Source organism: Nyctibius grandis, chromosome 1 (assembly GCF_013368605.1).
Source record: "Nyctibius grandis isolate bNycGra1 chromosome 1, bNycGra1.pri, whole genome shotgun sequence".
Lineage (NCBI taxonomy): Eukaryota > Metazoa > Chordata > Aves > Nyctibiiformes > Nyctibiidae > Nyctibius > Nyctibius grandis.
The window spans coordinates 122,886,339-122,908,005 of record NC_090658.1 but is presented as its reverse complement, the minus strand read 5'-3'; the positions used below and the strand labels follow the sequence as shown (position 1 = coordinate 122,908,005).

Genomic DNA, 21,667 nt, shown 5'->3' with positions numbered 1-21,667 from the left:
TGTTGTTTCATTAGTATGGCATCTCTTTCTGTCTATTCTTTCTGTCACAGTAAATTCATCTCCTGAGCCCAGCAAAGAATACAATATTGGTTTTACGTAGTTAAGATACCAACTACAGAGCAAAACCACGCAGAATGAGATCTAGTCATGGCATCACAACACAGAGTTGGTTTTTAAATTAATCAAGGGCACGTATATCTCTCAAAGTTTATCAGGGTTATGTCGGAAATACTTAACTCCTTTTTATATTTCATGGATATGTGCACCATGTATAAGTTATTTTTTAAAGACTTTTTTCCGTACAGACATAGTTCCAACTCATCTTGAATTTCCACAGACAACATAAGGTGACTCCTCAGTTTCTAGTGTGAGTTTACGATTAATCTAGCCCTAATCTAATCTTTTTCTTGCAAATAAGCAAGCAAATGATTTCTGGATATTCAGTAATCAAGAAAGAAGTTTAAAGACTTGAGGAAAACCACATATTTCAGTCCAAGTACAGGAAATCTCTGTATTGCTTCAAGAATCAAGTATAAAGACAAAGTTTGTCTGTCCCGAGTTAGAATCGTGCTTCTTCCCTGAAATTAGCACAGCTTTCCAAGTTCCAGCATAGACCTGTTGATATCCATAGAGTCAACTGACAATATATTGGTTTAGGCTACAGCTCTAAAATCTTTAGAAAGTAATAATAGCGCTGCTAGACATGTGTTTCTTCAAAATTGGGAAATCTTCTGGTTCATATGTTATTTGCTTGACTGCATTGTGGATATATCAATGTGTTTGAAGTGCAGCTCAATAGATGCAGGTATTCATCTAACAACTGGCTAATTGAATTGGTGGTTAAATAACCCTAAGCACTGAAAAGCTTGATTGATTTCAGTCATTATTGTTTGTGAAAACTAATAATTTAGCTGAAGGATATTAAGTCCTTGCTGTGACAGTTTGGGTTAAAGAGCTACCAATGATATAAAGCACTCTTTTCTGGATCTTTGGTTTGAGCCCTATCAGTGTTCCTCTATCACAAAACCACCACAAATATATCAAACACATTTTGGCACAGTTTGTCGTCTCTGCTTAGCAAATGTATGAGACTAAACTGACACTGATCCTTAATCAGCTTTAATCCATGGAGAGGGAATGATCCTACTAGGGCAGGAAAAAGGTCATTGGCAGGATCATGGGGAGAAACTAAGTTGGCAGTTAATTTCATAAGCCTGACCTGGGAATAAATGAAGGGCTTCCATTTTCAGGGTAATCTGTGTACATAAAAGATCTGCATATAAAAAGTTACGATATTTTAAGTAGGTATTTGTGTGTTAAAAGCACGATAAACATGGTGTTTGTCTGTTAAAACTTTGATTTCATTTTTAAGCTCTAAAGCCTTATTGTTTATGATAATTATATAATTAACAATAGATTTTTTCATTATTAAACTCTGGTGACCTGGTTATGAATTACAAAGGGTATCAGCAACTTGAGATGGAATAGAATGTAACAAAAATGCTTTGGGGTTCTACAGCTGTCGCCAGGTACGTTGGCCAGTTTCTGTAGCTTTGCAACCACATTTTCTTTTTTATTTTTTTTTCGAGAAGTGCTTTTCCTTTGCTAGTTGCTATGTGAAAAAACACACATGAAGGAATATTTACAGAGGCCATGATACAGCAAAATTCATGTTCTATGCTTCACTTTCTGTGCTTTGGATTATCCCACTGACCCAGGCCAGCTCATAACATATCAGTCCAGCATATATGTAAATACAGATTTGAAGGAATGGGATTAGACCACAAAAATTAAGAAAAAAACTTGCTGAAATTGGCTTTAGGCTGTTAAACCAGATAAACAAATTGAATAAGCAAAAATACGTTGGCAGGAAAAGCTACAGAGCTTCTATACGTTCCTTTCCTAGAAATCCTAGGCTGATTCAAGACCATATCTTTAGGAACCTGTTTCCTAGAGGGGAATCAAGAGTGCAGAGGTACTGGGCTTTTGCCGTGCCAGCAAAGGATGAGAAAAAAAATAACTTTATTCCTTTCTTCCAAAGTCTTTTCAGGAGAGGACTGCAGTTTATGTGTCCTCAGTGGATGGAGATGGTTTCTTGAGTCAAATCTCTGTGAGCCAGGGTTTAGGATTCAACTCCAACCTTGATATTGCAAACCATCCATGCCAAGTGAAGTGCTCTCAAGCCAGTGTGTGGGTCTCTGAGCAGAGTTCTGAAGTGCTCACATTCATTTCCATGAGAACTCCCTTCTCATTTCAGGGACTGAATATTCAAGTTACCAAAGGAGCCCATGTGTTTGGTGTTCATCTTGTTTACACATCTCATCGTAGCTGTGCTGTGGTGGCGTTCTTCAGACGCTGAATGTTCTCATGATTTATCACTGGTTACGTTCCTCCTTCAGAAAGGAGGTAGAACTGGCTTGCCTTCAGTAGAAAACTGTAATCAACTGCACAGCTTTTCACAGAGCTCATGCAGCCACTGCATGCACCTTCATTTTATGGCAAGATCGGCTTATTTCAGTTGAACAAATGTCAGTTATTGATGGAAGACATATCTAATTCAAACTACAGGGTGGTTCTGATCCTTTAAATATTTAACTTTATCACTTTAAGCATTCCTGTTAAAAGCAGATCATACACAGAAGTGTGTCTGCATGCAGTATTGTGTCCTTTTGTGTTGGCTTCACTAAGCCAGTTTAGAGAAAGATTTGAAGTTCGACAAGTACAATTTTCTCACAGAGACACCTCTTGACTTTGGGTACTTACAGTCTAGCCCATAGCTCTGTTTTTGATGCATTCTTCATCAGATAGCTCTGAAGATTTTTGTTATTTGTTTACTGTAAAATGCAACTTTCAACGTAGTAGTGGGCAATTCTAAAGGGACATGTTCAGTTTGGCTCTGTAAATTTCGTTACTGTTAAAGAAATATATTTTTCAAGAACTAATTAATAGTCATTATGTTTACACAATGCTTTTCACTTCAAGTATTTTTAAGACAGTCTACAAAAACCACTTCATTGTCATAGTAGTCTGCAGCATGTTTAAAATGAGGAAACTGAGACATACAGATTTTGTAATTTGCACAGGGTCTCGGAGGACTTCAGTGATAGTTCAGAAATATTCCAGGCCTCCTGGCCTTTCATCCCACATTCAGTTTTATCTTTCACGTGTAATGATTTTTCAGAATACTAATTTCAATCTTATTTTGTCTTTACTAAACTCCAGATATTTATGTCTTCAATGAATAGTGAGATACAGTAGTGAATGCCAAACAGATTGAAGCTACATGTTCACCCTAACTTCAGCATGGACACCAAGGTCACAACTCGTGCACAACTTCCACACAGCCCATTATGCAATTTCCCCATGTTTACATTTTGAGCCAGGGTCCTGCACACTCCTGGATGTGCTTCATTTTGTGCATTGATTAATTCTGCAGCGTCTGGTGAGATGGCTTCATCACTCAGGAAGTTCAGCACCTGGGCTCTAGGTTGCATTTTATATTGTACTTGAAAGCATGACAATCAAAACCAATAAATATTTTTCCAGGACTCTTGGTAATGATTCTGGGAATCTTTAAAGATTTTCAGCTAAAGCAAGCATTAGCACAGGTTGGAAGTCTGGCTTGTATCAGAAATAGTGTGGCCAGTGGGACTAGGGCAGGGATCATCCCCCTGTACTCAGTACTGGTCAGTTCAGTTTTTGGCCCCTCACTACAAGAAAGACATTGAGGTGCTGGAGCGCATCCAGAGAAGGGCAGCAAAGCTGGTGAAGGGTCTGGAGAACAAGTCTGATGAGGAGCAGCTGAGGGAACTGGGGTTGTTTAGTCTGGAGAAAAGGAGGCTGAGGGGAGACCTTATCCCTCTCTACAACTACCTGACAGGAGGTTGTAGTGGGGTAGGGGTCAGCCTCTTCTCCCAAGTAACAAATGATAGGATGGGAGGAAACAGCCTCAAGTGGCACCAGAGGAGGTTTAGATTGGATATTAGGAAAAACTTCTTCACAGAAAGAGTTATCAAGCAGTGGAACAGGCTGCCCAGGGAAGTGGTGGAGTCACCATCCCTGGAGGTATTTAAAAGACGTGTAGATGTGGCACACAGGGACATGGTTTAGTAGTGGTCTTGGCAGTGCTAGGTTAATGGTTGGACTTGATAATCTTAAAGGTCCTTTCCAACCAAAACGATATTATGATTCTAGGATTCTTTCCAAAGACTGTAACACCAGGTAGCAAGAACTGACAAGGTCATCTCACAAAACGACCTTCCCCTGAAAAGCCTGAAGAAAGGTTTCAGAGGCCATGCATTTTGCATGTCTCCGATTCTGGTTGTGCCCAGTTTACAGCCTGATTTTCAGAGCTCTCAAATGCTTGACAGTCCCTGGGAGCCTTTTGAGATGGCTTTCTAATTACACACAAAAAGCAATTCTTCTGAGTTATTTCCTTTGAAAAAGCAGTTCGGTATTCAAGAAATAAGCAACCAGAACAACTTTTTTTTGTAAAAGGAAAGAAGTAAATATTCAAAAAATGCCAAGGTTAGCAGAGCAGAGCATTAGGAAATAGCAGAGAGATTTCTCCCTGAACTTGTGCCTGTGCTTTTGAGGAAAACAGGCTTTCTGAAGAAGCCCAGTTTGACATTGCACAGCAGCAAGAGAGGTTACTATTCCTGCTCTGTAATGATATCTCTTTCAATATAGCTTTCTATAGCCATTAAAGATCTTACAGCGTAATGTGGATTAGAGGGAAGCAGTAGATTTAGTATATTTTGACGTTAATAAAGATTTTTACAGAGTCTCCCATTATGTTCTTATAACAAAGTTTGGGAGATATGACATACCTGAAACAACTACTAGACAGATGTATGACTGGAAAATGGGATTCAGGAGAATTCTTGGAACTGGAAAGATGTAGCTAGTAAGGTTTTGTAACATCTTATCTTCATTCCTTTACTATTCAGTAGCTGTGTTAGGGATGTGACTGACAGAATACAGTGTGTGTTCACTGAGTTTACAGATAGTATCACGCTAGAATATGCTGCAGATAACGCTGGAAAGGGACAGGATCAAAATGACCTTCACAAGCTAAGAGAAGTGATTGGGGGGCAGGGAGAGGAGAATGCTGTTATTCCTTAAAGAGCCAAGTTGTTCTGTATGTAAATTAAGTACAAGGGTGGTAAATCACTAGTTAAGCAATAGTTCTGCAGGAAAAAATTCTGGCAATATCGTGGGTCACAAGCTGATGTGGGTTAACGTGTTATGTTGTAAACTGAAAAAGGGTAGAATTAGATTAGCTATTAGGAAGAAATTCTTTCCTGTGAGGGTGGTGAGACACTGGCACAGGTTGCCCAGAGAAGCTGTGGATGCCCCCTCCCTGGCAGTGTTCAAGGCCAGGTTGGATGGGGCTTTGAGCAACCTGGTCTAGTGGAAGGTGTCCCTGTCCATGGCAGGGGGGTTGGAACTAGATGATCTTTAAGGTCCCTTCCAACCCAAACCATTCTATGATTCTATGATTCTGTGATTTTCATACATATGAAGAGGTACATGGGCTGAAAGAGCTACAGCTCTACTGTTGAAGAGAGACAGTCTCTAGCATGAGCTGAAATACCATATTAGTAAAACTCAGGAGAGAGATGAGCCACTGGATGTATCCAGAGGAAACCAATCAAGAATGATAGTGGACCTAGAGAACAGTACCTGAAAGGAGAGATTGTTGGAAGTCTAAGTTATCTGGCCTTTGTAGATATTTGCCCTAAGATTAGTTGTATTAACTGTATTTATAATTAGAGGAGCTCAGGGCAACATACTTAGATGTGAATGCGGCAAATGCATATGCTTATCAGTTTCCTGTGGCAGTAAGGTTCATAGTTAATTGCACATGACATTTAATAAGTACTTCCTTTTATTGCTTTGCATTTTAATATATTGTGCTGTAAGAGAGGGAAAAACAGGTATCATGAAGTATTATCATGAACATGATGGCAACAACACATCTTTAATTGTACTTTGACTGTTTTCACCACCGTTCACAATTTTGCGGTGTCCCACAGAGGTTGTGACTGTCAGCATACACAGTTCTTCAGGTGTGGTCATGTTATGTGATTTCTATAATGGTACTACAGAATTCTGTATCATCATCCTCCTAATATTTATGAAACATAATATTTTATTGGAATTTTAAGTAAATGTGCACAGTGAACAACAGTCATCTTAGGGGTCTCTGGTTTCTGATTCCATTCATTGCATTAATTTAAAAGCTTGTAAGGGAAAAGAATATTTTGGTGTTTTTTCTGCATGTATGTTGCTTACCTTTTCAATTTTAATTTCATTTGCTAGTGCGTTGATTTTTTCTCTCTCCTTTTTAGGGATGTCTCACATTTCTCACTGCCTGGTCCTTACAAACTGACTAGCTTGTGTCCTGTGCCAATGCTATCAATAAACTACTTATCCATTGACCAGATCATTAAGAAATCAGTTACTCATGATTTTAATATGAAGCTGGACTAGAATCTTAGGCCAGGATTCATCCTGTCTCAGTTCAGGCACTTAATTCAAGTTAAGGTCTAAAGGCCTTATCACTGAAAAGAGTCTCATCTTGAGAGGTGATTTAACCCACCCCAGAAATGATCAAATCACCAGGTGTATTCAATGATTATTTATAGATTTTAGTAATCATCACTACTTTTTTTTGTATTTGTGATGAATGTAGACCTTATTCCTTGCTGTGATGAAAACCAGCTAATCTAATCTAATCCTGATCTTTTTCCCTTGCTTCCAGACTATTTCTTAACACATTACAACCTTTCATTTTACAGCTGTTTAAACCAAAGTTTATTGTGTGAAATGTAACAGAGAGCTTTTAGAAGACCAGTAATTTTTGTCATCTGGTTGTGTTTATTGAAGTGTTCAAGAAATTATAGATCAGTAAAATGCTATTTTCCTTTGTAAAATCAGTAGCAATTAGACAGTATTTTCTACTCCCCAAGCCACAGGACAGGGAGATTTTTATGTAGCAGGATTGTTGTCGACTCAGGATATCTGTATTTAAGGTTCTTTAAAACTCTTAAATGTGCCTTCTAGCCCTGATATGTTCTGTATTCTCCACTGTTGCTACTTCTTGATACCTCACTACTCAAAGAGAAATTGTTATTGCCAGAAAAAAGAATATAGAGAGCAGAAACCTCCTGACTGCATTGAACAAGAAAGTTGGATGCAAAAAAAAAAAGGAAAGTCATTTAGCTTCCAAACAGTGAAATTATCTTCTTTAGCTGCTTCCTTAGCCTGTACAATTCTGTTGTAGGCCTCTTGTTTCTGATACACGTAAGGAATATTTTATTGTTTATTTTTAAATCTCTTAATGTTTGTTCTTGGAAAACTACTTTTACTCTTTTCAATTTCCTCTTACTTAACGCCTGCTGAAGTTTAAGTTCCTGTTTATTGGCTTCCCTAGGATCACGTTTCCAAAATTTGAAGGATTTCTATTTGGTTGAAATAGACTCTTGAACCTTGCCATTCATCTGGTTTAGCTTAATCCTGCCTTCCTGGTTCCCTTTCTTGCACAGTACACAAGCCTTCAGAGACAGTTCCTTCTAAAGGACTGTCGTTATTGCCTTTGCTGCCTTACTGTTTTACTTTTAGGATCTTTATGACTAATCTAAGTTTACTAAGTGTGTGAATTCCACTTCATTTGTTATTTTTTACTGCAAAAAAAAACCACGAGCATCTCAGAAATATGAGCAGAATCCACCAAGAACAAGGGGTAGGACAGAGGAACCAGTGAGATGGGAGAAGGGGAGCAGGGGAGTACTTGCTGTTCCCACTTTTGCTGTATGACTGAACTGGAGGTGGAGAGCTGCCTGCAGAATCCCAGTAACTTTGAATGAACTGGTATGTGTCAGGTTCTGCACTGATGCCCACCAGTATTTTCATCCCTTCCTACCATCCACTGCTGATGCTACAAGGTAATGGCAAAAGTTCTGACTGCAGGTAGGCTATCCACCATGTCCTGCTAAAAAGAACTTTATTCTGGACTGGAAAATAGAAGGCCTGGCATACTAAAATCCTCATATAATGGGTTGGGTATGAGTGCTGTTGACACAGATACCCTGCCAAATCCAGGCTTTTGCACTTAGTGCTTTGTGAAATCTTGTAAATCCATAGCAAGCCACATCCATCACCTGAAGGACCAGCACCTAGAGTAGCAAGGGCTGCTCTCCATGTTCTGCCTTTCCTTCTGACACAGAGCAGTGCTTTTGACAGACAGCAAGCTTCATTTATAGGTAGGAGTTTTGAGCATTAAAAGTCATATTTGTCACATTAGAACCAGGAATCAATCTGAAATTAATGAAATACCTATGGAATTCCTCACTGTCTTTCATACTTCTCATTTAAGGTTTTCCTGCTTCTCATTTAAGGTTTTCCTAGATGGTTTTTGAAGGTGCATTCTGAGATGTGTGTCCTTCTAAAAACAAAGTTGTATAATGCATCAGTGTTTGGAGCTGAACTGAGAAAAAGAAGACCAATGTCAGCGCATGAAGTTAACAATGCTGTAGATGGACAGACTTGCCAGCTCTACGACAGGATTGGATGACCAGGTTGCTAGACACAAGACTGCACAGAGGCCCCTTTGCCCAGTATAATAGGGTGGGACCAGCAAGTTTGTTGGATTGTCTATATGATGTCACATCTGCAACCCTTTCATCTTGTCTAGGAAAGGAAGAACTTGCACTAGCTCCATTCAACATTTAATTGAAAAAGACAGAGCTCTGCAGACATATAACTGAATTGCATCTTCTTCGGCTGTCTCAGAAGTAGATACTGCTTTCTAGGATTTTTTTTTTCACTTGAGAGCACTGACTTTGTCTTTTAACATTTGATCTCTGGAGCTATCACTCATCTCTCCAGTGGCATTCTGTTTCCTTAGAGCACTGCTGGAATTCGGCTGACTCCATGTTTTGGTCACCACCAAAGACCTACGTGATTGCCATTTCCTCCTCTATCACACATTTTGAGAATATATTACTCCTGTCTCAGAGCAGTATCAGATCCAACACTGTCATTAACTATTTGTGCACAAAACTTCATTGGTTCAGATTTTTAAAAAATTTCAGGAGAGGATTTAGTATTTTAGAATACTTTCAGTCATTCTGGGACCTGGAAATTGAAATGCTTTAAGGTAGTTTAGCCATTCAGGGTCTTCCATTGGTTTTGCAAACTGGTGAGAAAGGAGAATAATATTGACCTTCATTCCCACATATAGGTTATGAATGTCTCTGTGATCCAACAAGCATAGGGGCTTCAGATTGTGACGACAGGAGAGGCTTGGGCATCTTATTAACACAGTAAGCTGACTGGGCAGCAAAAAAAAGGGTAAAAATGTGCTAATTCTTTGGATAGTGATGTCTGCACATTTCTTCAGTACAGCACTGATGTCAGAAATGGATAGCCCCTGTTAAAACTGGGTAAGTCTGAATACCCTTTGGAGGACCTCTCACTATATGCAGACGTAATGCAACATTGATGGTCATGTAGAAACTCTTGATTCTGCAGTTGAATACATGAGGTTTATTCTAGCAGCAAAACTCATAATCTAACAGGTACGTGCTTGTTCAAAGCCAGGTTTTGGACTGTGCGCTGAAATTTCTTGCCAAGCTTCTGTAGGTTCTGTTGTAACAGAAGCCAGGCTAGATGGACACAATATGATCCTTCTGTGTCAAAATGTTTAAATGTATGAATATTTAAGCATCCAGGCAAACTGACCCACTTTTCAGAAGTGCTTAGTTCCCACTGCTGTCTAACATACATGGGACCTACCAGAGCTCAACACCTCATAAAATTAGACTGCTTTTAATTAGGTGTCCAAACATTAGAATCAATCATTTATGTCTCTGAGACAGTATCTTGCAGATCAACTCACAATAAATTGCACTGAGCCATTTTTAGTACTTTACATTCCAGAAAGGTAAGGCTTAGACATTTGGTGTCCAGCCCAGTCCTGTCTGGGTAAGTACCATCAATATTATGCAGGACTGTAGTTTTCAATGATACTTGTATTTACCATTATTTTTATTATTTGTTATATTGAGTATTTGAATGACTTGCATATTGAAATGTCAATAATTTAATAATTTAATGATTAATAATGCCTTTTAATGTATGCTTTGTATTTAAAAGCCCACTCTTGGAAACACTTCTTGGGTGATTTATCATGCTTACGTTTACCTTTCTAAAAGTATGTAGTGAAAGCTAGTCATCAAAGCTCCTTCTCTGGTCAGTAGAGAGAGAGTCATCACCATGGGCTGATTCAGAAGTCTGTAAGATAGATGGATAGAGTTACGTTCCAAAGGTGTCTTTCCCTTTCCATTCATTATGGAATTAATTAATGGGGGTCACAAACTGGAACATGGGAAGTTCCACCTAAATATGAGAAAAAACTTCTTTACTTTGAGGGTGACAGCACTGGAACAGGCTGCCCAGGGAGGGTGTGGAGTCTCCTTCTCTGGAGATATTCAAAACCTGCCTGGACACAACCCTGTGCAACGTGCTCTGGGTGAACCTGCTTTGGCAGGGGATTGGACTAGATGATCTCCAGAGGTCCCTTCCAACCCCAACCATTCTGTGATTCTGTGGGGTGACTTAATTTGGTCTATATGCCTTTTTAACGATTCAGTTAGGTGAGAGAAATCCTGACCTTTCTGTCAGTGGGATTCTTTTCAGTGGGATTGTCAAGATGATGACTTCTCTAGTTGCCTTACCTTTTTGCATGGTTGGGCCCATATTGTTTTTTCTAAAAAATTTGCTGTGTCCTTACACTATTGCGTTTTTCTTTTTCTGCAGCCAACATCTTGTATATGGCAAGCCAAGAAATGATGAAGGTTGTGGAGAGAGACAGTACAACTATAAAGCAAAATTTAAAGAAGGTAACTGTAATCCTCAGAGTTTTCATGGGAAGCCCACATGCATGAGGAATTGTTGCATCCAGTTATATTTGTGCAAAACCAGAATTTCAGCAGGCTTGATTCTACTACTGTGTTAGTGTCATTCTATTGACTTTGGAGAAGCCATTAAAGGAGTCACTGGCCATTAAAATGTCATTGATCCACACCTTTGTAGATGTAGCATTCACCACTATGAGATGTAGTATCCCATCTGGTATGTTTTCCTTGGTGGAGAAGAAACAGTCTGTGTTCTGGCTAAGCCTGAGATGTGGTTCCCAGTGAAGCCAGTAGTTACCTGGGTTCTGATCAGACAGGCAGATGGTCAGCCAGGACATGAATGCAGGCTGATTGACAAAATCCTCTGACTTTGCTGCTGGACAGGTCAAGCAGAACACATACCATCTGTGTTGTGTGGTGTCAGTTAATATAATGGGATTCTGCAGGCTTGATTTTTCCATGGCATCAAAACATAATAGAGAGGAGTCAGCAAAATTATTATGGCTCCACAGTTTCAGCCAGTTGACTGTAGTGTAAGAGAAAAATACAGAAAGTGCATTCCTCAGAGACTGGAGCTACTACTATACAAGTAAATTAAGTATCTTTGGGGACCTTTCTCTGCACTGAACTTTCTTGTCTGTACAGATTTATTGTTGAAAGAGATCCTGGTGCAGTTTTGATCTGGTCCGATAGCATTCTCCCAGTCAATTCCCAGGCACGGTTCAGAGGTGGGCACAGGCCAAGAACTGTTCCTAATTGGAGTTTTGATGTGGTCACCCTGTTTTGGAGGCTGAGACAATTTAATAGTGGGGCCATGGTCAGACAATTCCAGATGGCTTATGAGCCAGAAAACTGTCACATTTAATAAACTACTATTGGTGTAGCCTCAGTGTGAGTAGATAATCAGTATAACATATTATTCTACTCTGTCCCCTTCCTTCCCTCCATTTTTTTTGTATCATCCCTGTCTTTTTGCTGGAAGAATAATTCCAGCACTTTGCACTGGCAGAGATTTTCCTTGGAGAATGGAATTTTCTAGGACAGAGCTCCTAGATCTCTGTAAGATTACTTTGTGCCTTGCAAATAGGTATGGTACAAAGTTCATTTCATAAATCAGTATTTCTTTTTTTTGGCTGAAAATTGATTTATTTTTTACTTATCCCATGTGCCTTCTCTGCACTTTGAAAGGTATGTTCAGATGTTTCAGTTCTAGTTTTTTTAAAGGAGTTGAAATAGCACACGTGAACAAGGAACACTGCACTGCACTAGGCATGCCTGGTTTTTCACATTTTTATTGCAGAGCATTCAAAGTTCTCCTGTGCTTCAGGGGGAATCTCAGTGAAGAAACTGAAGGGCTGATCTTGCAGACTGCAAATATTCTCATTGTCTTAAACAAAACTTTCCATGGTTGATCCAAAACCCAACGAATTCAAGGAAAATGGTCGATTTTACTGACTGAATCACCTCTCTGAGTGTCAGGGAGCTGCAGGGTCTGCCTGTTCCCTGAGGGAAAGAGAGCCGTGAGCCAAGGGTGACCCCAGCACAGGCAGTGCCCTCACCAAGCAGGGACCAGTCCCACAGCACCCGAGCGGGGCAAGGTAACAGCGTTCATCGACTGTCCCAGACAAGGCAAAGCAATGAACCAGGTCCAGCGTCCCTCCAGAGAATCCAGTCAGGAGCAAAGGAAATAGGGCCAGAGATGGGACTAGAGACAAGGCTACAACATGGATCCAAAGTCCATCCAGGAGGCATGGCCAAAGACATGATGGAAGGCAAGTGGCAAGGTGGGATCCATCCAGGCGACAAGCTATGTACAGTGTAGGTCCGATGTCAGTCTAGGGGACAGGGACAGGGCTGGAGACAGACGCTCCTACAACGTAGCTTCAGAGGCAGAGACTAAAGGTGAAGGACAGAGATGGAGACCCTGGTCTCATGGGCAGGAAGTGTGGGTTGGGGTCTCAGGTGAGGCTGGTAAGGCCTGTTAGTGCCCTGAAACTGAGGGTAAGACTGCAGGTTACCGTGTTGGTCGGGGTACTGAAGTGAAGAGTGTGCAGGACCAGGACTTTGGGTGCTTTGGGAAATTTTGATCACAAGCACACGTGCTTAAAGTTAAGCGTAAGAGCTTCGTTGGGTGGTGACAGTCAGCTGCAGCTCCAGTGACTTCAGGTGGTCTACTCAGATGCTTCAAATTACAAAAATACTTATTTCTTGTACTGAATGAAGGCCCATAGCCAACAGTAAAAGTTTTCAGGTGTCTAGTCTGCTTCATCTGTGCTTTTGTTGACTCTGTCAATCTAAGCATGGCCTTGGCAGGCAGGAGCTTTTTTAAACCTGTGTTAACTTTCTTTTGTTGATTCTTCTATGTCCTCATACTTCTGAAGTGGCAAACGTACTCTAGAAAACAAAGAGCTGAAGCGAGCTTATAAGCAGTTGGCAAACTGAAGAAAAAGCAGCTCTAAAAATGAAGCTAAATGCTCTTTTTTAATCTAGTAATTTCTGGGAATGTAAGAATTAAGGAAAAATTTTTGAGTTGGCATTATGTTAAATTTGAAGTGTGTTGACAATAAAAATGGGCTTAACTTATAAAGGTTGGAAGTTTATAAAAACAGGAGGTATAGTCCAAGTTTCTATAGAACTGGCAAGCCATCACTTCAAAAAATTTGTACTGTTTAGTAGTCACTGTGATCATATGCTAAAAGCCAATCTTAACACCTGACTTTGCCAGCTGCTGTGGAATAGAAAAGTTATTTCTGGATCTTATTTGCATTCTGTGATCTGAAGAGGAAAGAAGAAGAGACACTAAATTATTCCAATCTTTCCATGCCCAGGTTTAACTGCAATTATTACTAGTCAGGGACCAGGAGAAATTTTATCTCCAGACCCCAGATTCATAGTCTAACAATGCTGATTGCTCAGATTTGTGTTGAAAGAATGGGAGCTGGAATATTTGGATAATTAAGTCAGATATTTCACTTATAATCTTCTAAAGACAGAAGTTGTGCACATTAAATAGCAGTGGAACTGTATGAGGAGGATGGAGACTTGTCTTGTAGCAAAGTAATATATGATAAAGCATTTAAAATACTGGCTCTAAAGCTATTAGTCTGGATCAAGCAGTACATGAATGTAGGCTGCTTATTACAATGACACAGAGTTGTGATAAATCACAAAATCCAAACAAATAAGGTAGGGGATACTGATACATGATTTGCTGAGTTTTGATGGTTAATTATCATTAGCTGATTGAGTCTAAGCCAGCTGAGCTACGTTCTTTCACTGCAATAACACCAACTCCTTTTCCTAACAGAAACTGTAGGCAAAGATACTACTGCACTAGAGGAAGTTTATTGTAATTCTTGCACAAAAGGAAGTGGGTGTAATTGCATATTCTTAAAAGATGGATCAGCATTGAGCATCACGGAGCTTTTACAAATAAAACAAAAATTTAGAAAGGAAAGGGAAAATGGTTATGTTGGGCATTCACTAGAGTGCCTGTGATGGGCAATGCTATTTCAATATAGAGGCTCTCTACAGCATTTAACTTTTTAAGTCTGCATCATGTCATATTCATTGCTTTATTTTAAGACTTAGCCTTATGGTCTCTTCTTCTGTCAAGTAAGCGTATAAACCTGTGGTAATCAAGAAGATATTGCATTAAAGGGTAAAACTAGGGTACTTACAGAGGAAATTTTGTTTAAAAAAAATCACCCCTCAGATTTTATATTTCTTGAGATATATTTTGTTCATTACTCCATGTGTAATACACAGTAATCCTGTTTTTAAGTGTAGGATCTGCTCCAAAGCTCTCTAAATCAATAGAAAAGCTCCCACAGACTTCAGGAAGTCTTGAATCAGTTTGGCAGTGAACTTTCTGTAGTGGTTCATAATTTCTTAAGACCATAAATCATCTCCTCCAGCAACTGAAAATCATGATTCTTTTGGTTAGCATGTTAAACCAAAAAAAGGTTTATATGCTTCTTGAGTTTAGCTTTACCAGTGGTCTGGTGTAGCAGATACATTGATTGTGTAAGGAAAAAGACAGGAAGCATCTGAAGTAGAGATACAAAGATGAAAAAAAATCTGTTGTCTGAGAAGAATAATTTTTAATCAAATGGGAAAAAGTATAAACTGGAAGTTTATGGACACGTAAACCTATTTTCACTCAGATTGAGAAGTCTGTGTTGTGGGTGGCTTATAACCGTCCATAAGCAGTTAGGCGAGGAAGAAATTCAGTTTTGAAAAAATTAAATTAATGAAGTATATGTTTACCACTTCCTGCTTATTTCAATGGTGTATTCAGAATTTAAAGTAACACAAGTTTATATCACATCAGTAATACCATAGAAAATGTGTTCTCCAAGAGTATCAACTAAACAGTGATATGCAGAGATTTAGAGTAAAAACTGCAAAAATGAAGTATTTCCTTTCCACAGAAAAGTGCTAAGTTTTTCTTTTGAAAAGTTGTCTTTGCTAGAGAAAATTTTTAAAACTGAGCAACCAAGAACTATTTTGACCCCTGAAGCAGCTGTTTTGATGTTGCCCAGTGTTTTTATTTGAGTCTCTTTAGACATCCACAGGGGTTTAGTAATTATTCCCAGTGAGAGGAGCATGATCTGAAGATAAGTGGTTAAAAGACTACTACAAATACTTTGCCTGACCACAGCTTGAGTGAGTTGCTTGCCTACATTTGTGAAAAACTTCCCAAACACTCTTTCTGAATAGGTGCAAAGTGCTCTCTCGAGCCAAGAACACCTCTTTTTTGGCTGGTCTCACATCCTTTTTGGCCTGCTTTCCCTGGAGGTGCAGAGTTGAAGTTAGGGAAGTTGCACATGTGCTTGGGGATTTTGGTGCCTGTGTCATTTAACCACAAGAACAACCTTCTCTTTGAAGCACCCAGAATGCCTAATCAGGGATCAGCAGTTTCTCTCCTCAGTGGAAAAGGATCCCAGCGAGCATTCGAAAAGTTCAATGTACCACAATATACTTACGTGTGATATTTCACTACTTTTTCTGTAACTGAGCTCCTGTTACCATCATTCATGCTGTGTGGTATTCTAATAAAGCAGCAATGACATGAATTTCCAGGATTTTTGGGATGGGTATAAGGTGTGTGCTACACACAATGAGCAGAGGCAGCAATATTTCCCCAGCCTTCTGAAGAATACTTAAGAAGTTACCATCCAACCCTTACTACCCCTTAATTGCTTACCTTCCCTCCCTCTGCCACAGAGCTCATTGCATGGCAGGGAACAAAATTACCATTTACAGCCAGATGCTGATGCTGCTGTTGCAAGAGAGATCTGACTGATTCACCTTAGATAAAGTCCCACTGAATGTCAACAGTGTCAGGCTGGTATTCAGAGGGAAATACTGTTTGCAGTAAATATGGTTGGAAGAATCTGGCCCGGTAATAGTATTGCTTAAATAGCGGTTTCAGGTCTGTTTATTTTTATTTTGGTATTTATACAGACTTGACTTCTGAAATATTCATGTTCCTGACACATCTAAATATATACCCTCAAAACGCTTTTAAGTCTTTAAAAGCAGCATAGATAGTATAAATAAGTTAATCACCCTGGTTTGTTGATAAATCCTGTGTATCCTTTTTAAAAGCACGTTTTTACTTTGCATTGAGTTTGGCCCTTCATTATCTGTGAGAAAGTGGAAACAGAAGTGGCCTCACTTGATCTCTTGGGTCTACATGCAGAGCAGCTGGTAGCATTGCTAACTAACTGCAGCAAAGTTAAAGAGAAGCCCTTTCCCCTTCCTTGATTTACCAAATTTCCAGTTAACATTGACAGAGGCATGAAAACAGGGAGCCTGTGCCCAGCCCATTTGGTAGAACATCATACCTGACACCGGGGAGAAGAATAACACATCTTGAATTATGGGCAAAGTAACCACTCTGCCTGGCTGTGTCTCAGGGTTTGCATCTTATTTTCTCTGAAAATAAAATGTTTCTTCACTCCCTTTCCAGACAGGGAAGCTGGCTTTGTTTATTATTTATGTTGGTTTAACAAAACTGGCCACGTTCCTTATGTTAAATAAAATCATAGAATCATAGAATGGTTTGGGTTGGAAGGGACCTTAAAGATCATCTAGTTCCAACCCCCCTGCCATGGGCAGGGACACCTTCCACTAGACCACGTTGCTCAAAGCCTCATCCAACCTGGCCTTGAACGCTGCCAGAGAGGGGGCATCCACAGCTTCTCTGGGCAACCTGTTCCTGTGTCTCACCACCCTCACAGTCAAGAATTTCTTCCTAATATCTAATCTAAATCTCCCCTCTTTCAGTTTAAAACCGTTCCCCCTTGTCCTGTCACTACATGCCCTTGTAAAAAGTCCCTCTCCAGCTTTCCTGTAGGCCCCCTTCAGGTACTGGAAGGCTGCTAGAAGGTCTTCCTGGAGCCTTCTCTTCTCCAGGCTGAAGAGCCCCAACTCTTTCAGCCTGTCTTCATTGGAGAGGTGCTCCAGCCCTCTGATCATCTTCATGGCCCTCCTCTGGACTCATTCCAACAGCTCCATGTCCTTCTTATGTTGGGGGCCCCAGAGCTGGACACAGTACTCCAGGTGGGGTCTCACGAGAGCGGAGTAGAGGGGCAGAATCCCCTCCCTTGACCTGCTGGCCATGCTGCTTTTGATGCAGCCCAGGATACAGTTGGCTTTCTGGGCTGCAAGCGCACGTTGCTGGCTCGTGTTGAGCTTCTTGTCAACCATCACCCTCAAGTCCTTCTCCTCAGGGCTGCTCTCAATCCCTTCTCTGCCCAGCCTGTATTTGTGCTTGGGATTGCCCCGACCCACATGCAGGACCTTGCACTTGGCCTTGTTGAACTTCATACGGTTCACACGGTCCCAGCTCTCAAGCCTGTCAAGGTCCCTCTGGATGGCATCCCTTCCCTCCAGCGAGTCGACCACACCGCACAGCTTGGTGTAGTCGGCAAACTTGCTGAGGGTGCACTCAGTCCCTCTGAATCCCACTGAAATCACCACAAATACTTGAACTACCCATTACACCTTTACAACAACCCCTGCAGGTTAGTATTTAAAAATAGCATTGTGTACCCCAGATTGTCAACTGCCTCTTCTCAAGATGGTCAAGCAGGAGAAGTTTGGCTTCGCACTGCCCGTGGAAAGTTGAGAAATCCCAGTTCTGGTAAAGCAAGTTGAGAAGCAAGTTCCAAAGACCTTGCCATCAAACTAGCTGATCTCAACCACGGCAGGATCACGAGGGGAGAAATATGGTGTCTCGGAGAACCAGATCCCGAAGCATTTAGGGCTTCCTAGGGCAAAGCCAGCTCTTTGAATTCTTCCCAGAAACTGATTAGTAAAGCCAAAGTACAACTGAAGCAAGTCCAAAAAAAAAGCATGTCCCAAACCAAGCTGTTCCCATGTAGATTGTACTATTTTTTTGGCAGGATAAGGTGGAGATGCTTTCATAATTCCAGAGAAACTAAGTCATTTTCTATAAACCTTGATTGAAACTAAAATTAATTCTGGGCTAATACCTTTTAAACTAGTTTTCATCCAAGAGTAAACTAAACTATTTGGTGGTTACTGTTGAGAGATGTCACCCAGAGAGAAGCTGCTGTCTCAGCCAGTGAATGCATGTGGGAGTAATGCTGATAAAAAGTTAATGTATCAGACACAAGGATTTCAGCAAGGACACTGGAACAGTCTCGCTTGCCATTGCACGTGTGCCGCTCGTTTATATCCACAGAGATCAGTCCTTCGCTCTTTGCCATCAGCTGGAGTGGTGCCTGCCCGTGTAATAAGATCCTAAAGTTGTTATAACATGTACCAAATTCCAGAGAGATAGAGGAAACTCAATTAATATTTTTTAACTTTTTGGATTTGTTTTTCCGTGTTGACCTATGGCAGCTGCAGAAGAGGCATAAAAGAAATCTCTCTGTAATTTATACTTCTGTGAACTGTCATACATACTAAAACAAGTGCCAATGGAGTCAACTGCAGGAAATCTTTATTATTTTCTTAGAAACTCTTTAAAATGTAAACATCCTGTTGATACGAATCTCAGATTCTTCTGATGTTTACTTAGCAGCTGCCATCGTTGTGCAGTGTCTGAGTACACATACCGTATTACAGGGCACTCGGCTGACAGAGCCCTATTCTGACTCGTGTTTTATTTTACAGAAGCTAAGGCTGAAAATACTTCTGAGCAATTTAACGGTAAAACAGCTTACGAGAAAATTGCTGTTATTTTAAAACTGTGTGAAACTTAGAAATGGCATAACTATTTCAAACACGGTATTGAAATGGTCAGCAATGATAACCCACGTCCCCTTTACTCTGCCCTCATCGTCAGATCCTGAAAGAGGACATGTTTTAGTCACTCACAACAAGCAGGGTATTGCATCAGGAATCATATAAAGTCTTTGTCATGTCCAGTGGTAGCTGCCATTTCCCTTCTGAGTCAGGAATACCTGGAAGTCTCAGCATTCTGTATTGCAAAAGAATAAAAAATAAACCTCTTGCCCTCATGGCATAAAAATTAAAAAATGCAAATGTTGAAAAGTTTAAGGCCAGAAGAAAAATAGAAAGAACCTTCTATTTGTTGTTTTGTAAATCTGATTATTTTTAAGCTGGTCTCGTTATTTTGGGGGCCTGACTCACCATTTTTGAATGCTTAGGTTGGCAACAGTTTTCCATTGCTGGTACAGTGGTTGTGCTGACTCAGGTTGTCTTTACAGCCATTCACACTCCACAAGAAAATACATACTTTACAGATCCATGCAAATCATATAGTACACACCGCTGTTTCCTACCATTAATGAAGATCCCATGTGCCTCTGATTACACATGGTTCGTTAATTATGCCTGCCTGCATGCTGCAATAGGAAAGCTCCTGATGTTAAAATGAAGATGACAACATTTGGATTCTGGAAACTTTTGTTTAAATATGTCTAAAATGAATCTGTCTTATTGTATTAGGAAAATAGGTAACATCCTAACATCTGTATATTTTGTGACTGTGTGTGGCATAGGCAAAGAGCACAGACATTTAGTCATTCAAAGGGAAACCCTCAGTGCCACAAATGACAGTCAAGTATCTGTCAGGTTTCAGAGGCCCTGTACCACCATCTGGATCACTGAAAATTTACACCTTAATTGCAATCCTGCTTTTAGAATTTATTGCATAATCCATTAATCAGGAAGCATTTTGAAAACAATTCTGAATTCTGTTGGCAATTTCTAATTAAGAAACATATATGTTAATGTTTTAGATGTGCAGGCATACACGCATAGACACACTGAATGCACACACCAACATCTGCACATGAAATAAGCAGAAAAAATAACTGCAGCATCAAATAAAGTTCCCCAAGTCTTCCTGTTATAAACCTGTTCTTAGTTGGTTATAATGTACCCAAACTTTAATTGCATGTATGACAACAACAAGTGTCTATCCTGCTGTGACTATTTTTTATTTCAGTCCAAAGGGTTCTACAAGGTCTACAAATAAGGTTCAGGGGAAAATGCATTGTTTTCTCATGGTAAAAATTCTTGGCTTGGAGAAGGAAGCTATTCATTCGAGTGCAGAGGAGACATGTGCTGAGCTAGTATAGAGGGAACTAGTGGGTGAGGGATAAACAGAGAGGAGGAGGAGGCAGGAAGAACAAAGACTCTGTTTGTCTGGCCAAAGGTAGGCTTCTGGTGCTAAATGAGGTGGTGGATTTGAGCTACCCAAGCAAGACTGGTGTATGAGACACACGAGCTGCTTCTAGCAGCAGTGGAGACCAAACAGGATAGCTAGCATATCAGTTTTAAGTTGCATGAGATCATAGTCTTTTAGGTTGGAGAAGACACTTAAGATCATCGAGTCCAACTGTTAACCTAACAGTACCAGTTATTTATGTATGGGCACCTGAATCATGCTTTGTGAGTTTACTTGTAGGAATCTACAGGTGCAGTAGGCATTAGAGGTGCAGATGACCCCATTAGAGTCAATAGAAATCTGTTGAAGAAAATAAGGTGGAATTTGGCCCCTAAACATGGACATCTGGTTTAATTTTGGGCACTGTAGAATATCCCCATCTGGCCTCCAGCTGTTTTGTCAGAAAGTTGTAGATCTCCTATAAAATCTGTCATACCTGCCAGTCTCATGAAGATGCCTCAGGTATCTAGAGCATCTCAAGTGGCAGTAGATACCTACACTTAGGCAATTGAGTTCTTTTAGTGGAGCCTGAAGTGCAGCTTCACCCATCTTCAGTAGACACCTGCTGTTTCAGCTGATTACCTTTCTAGGCACTGATGGCTTTATTGAGTATATCTTTCCTGACTGTGTGGTGGGAATTTGGATGCCTGGTACACATGTGAACACCACAATACAGTTACCTGTATTTAGATGGTTTTTTGCTGAACTGAACCCAACCCTGACACTAGGAACAACTCATAGTTTGAGAGATATTTGAGGAGTAGGGCTGGGAATAGAGGTTCTAGACTGATAAAAAAGTGGAGAGTTGCTGGGGGAAAAAGCATCTAGGTTGGAATTGAGACTCAGAATGGGATGGAGAAACCAGAAGACTAAAATTTGGACTTGGCAGGGCAAGAATGTGGGACCAGAATAAGAAGCAGAAATTGGAAATGACTACATAAGGAGAACAGAGCTGAAACAATGAGCTGAAGCAGGATAGGGCAGTCCTGAGACCAGAAAGGGACAAGACAGAAGAAGTCATACTTGGAAAGACTGGACAAATGACTGGACAGCAAGGCCAGTAGTTGGTAAA

The 21,667-nt window shown here is 40.3% G+C and overlaps 1 protein-coding gene across 1 annotated transcript in view; it reads left to right on the top strand.

The window, feature by feature from the left end:
- LDAH (lipid droplet associated hydrolase) overlaps positions 1–21,667 on the top strand; it is a 132,706-nt gene that overhangs the window by 103,882 nt on the left and 7,157 nt on the right. The window contains exon 6 of the mRNA XM_068403836.1: positions 10,825–10,907. Within this exon, the coding sequence (XP_068259937.1) occupies positions 10,825–10,907 (83 nt within the window). The remainder of the gene's footprint in view (positions 1–10,824; positions 10,908–21,667) is intronic.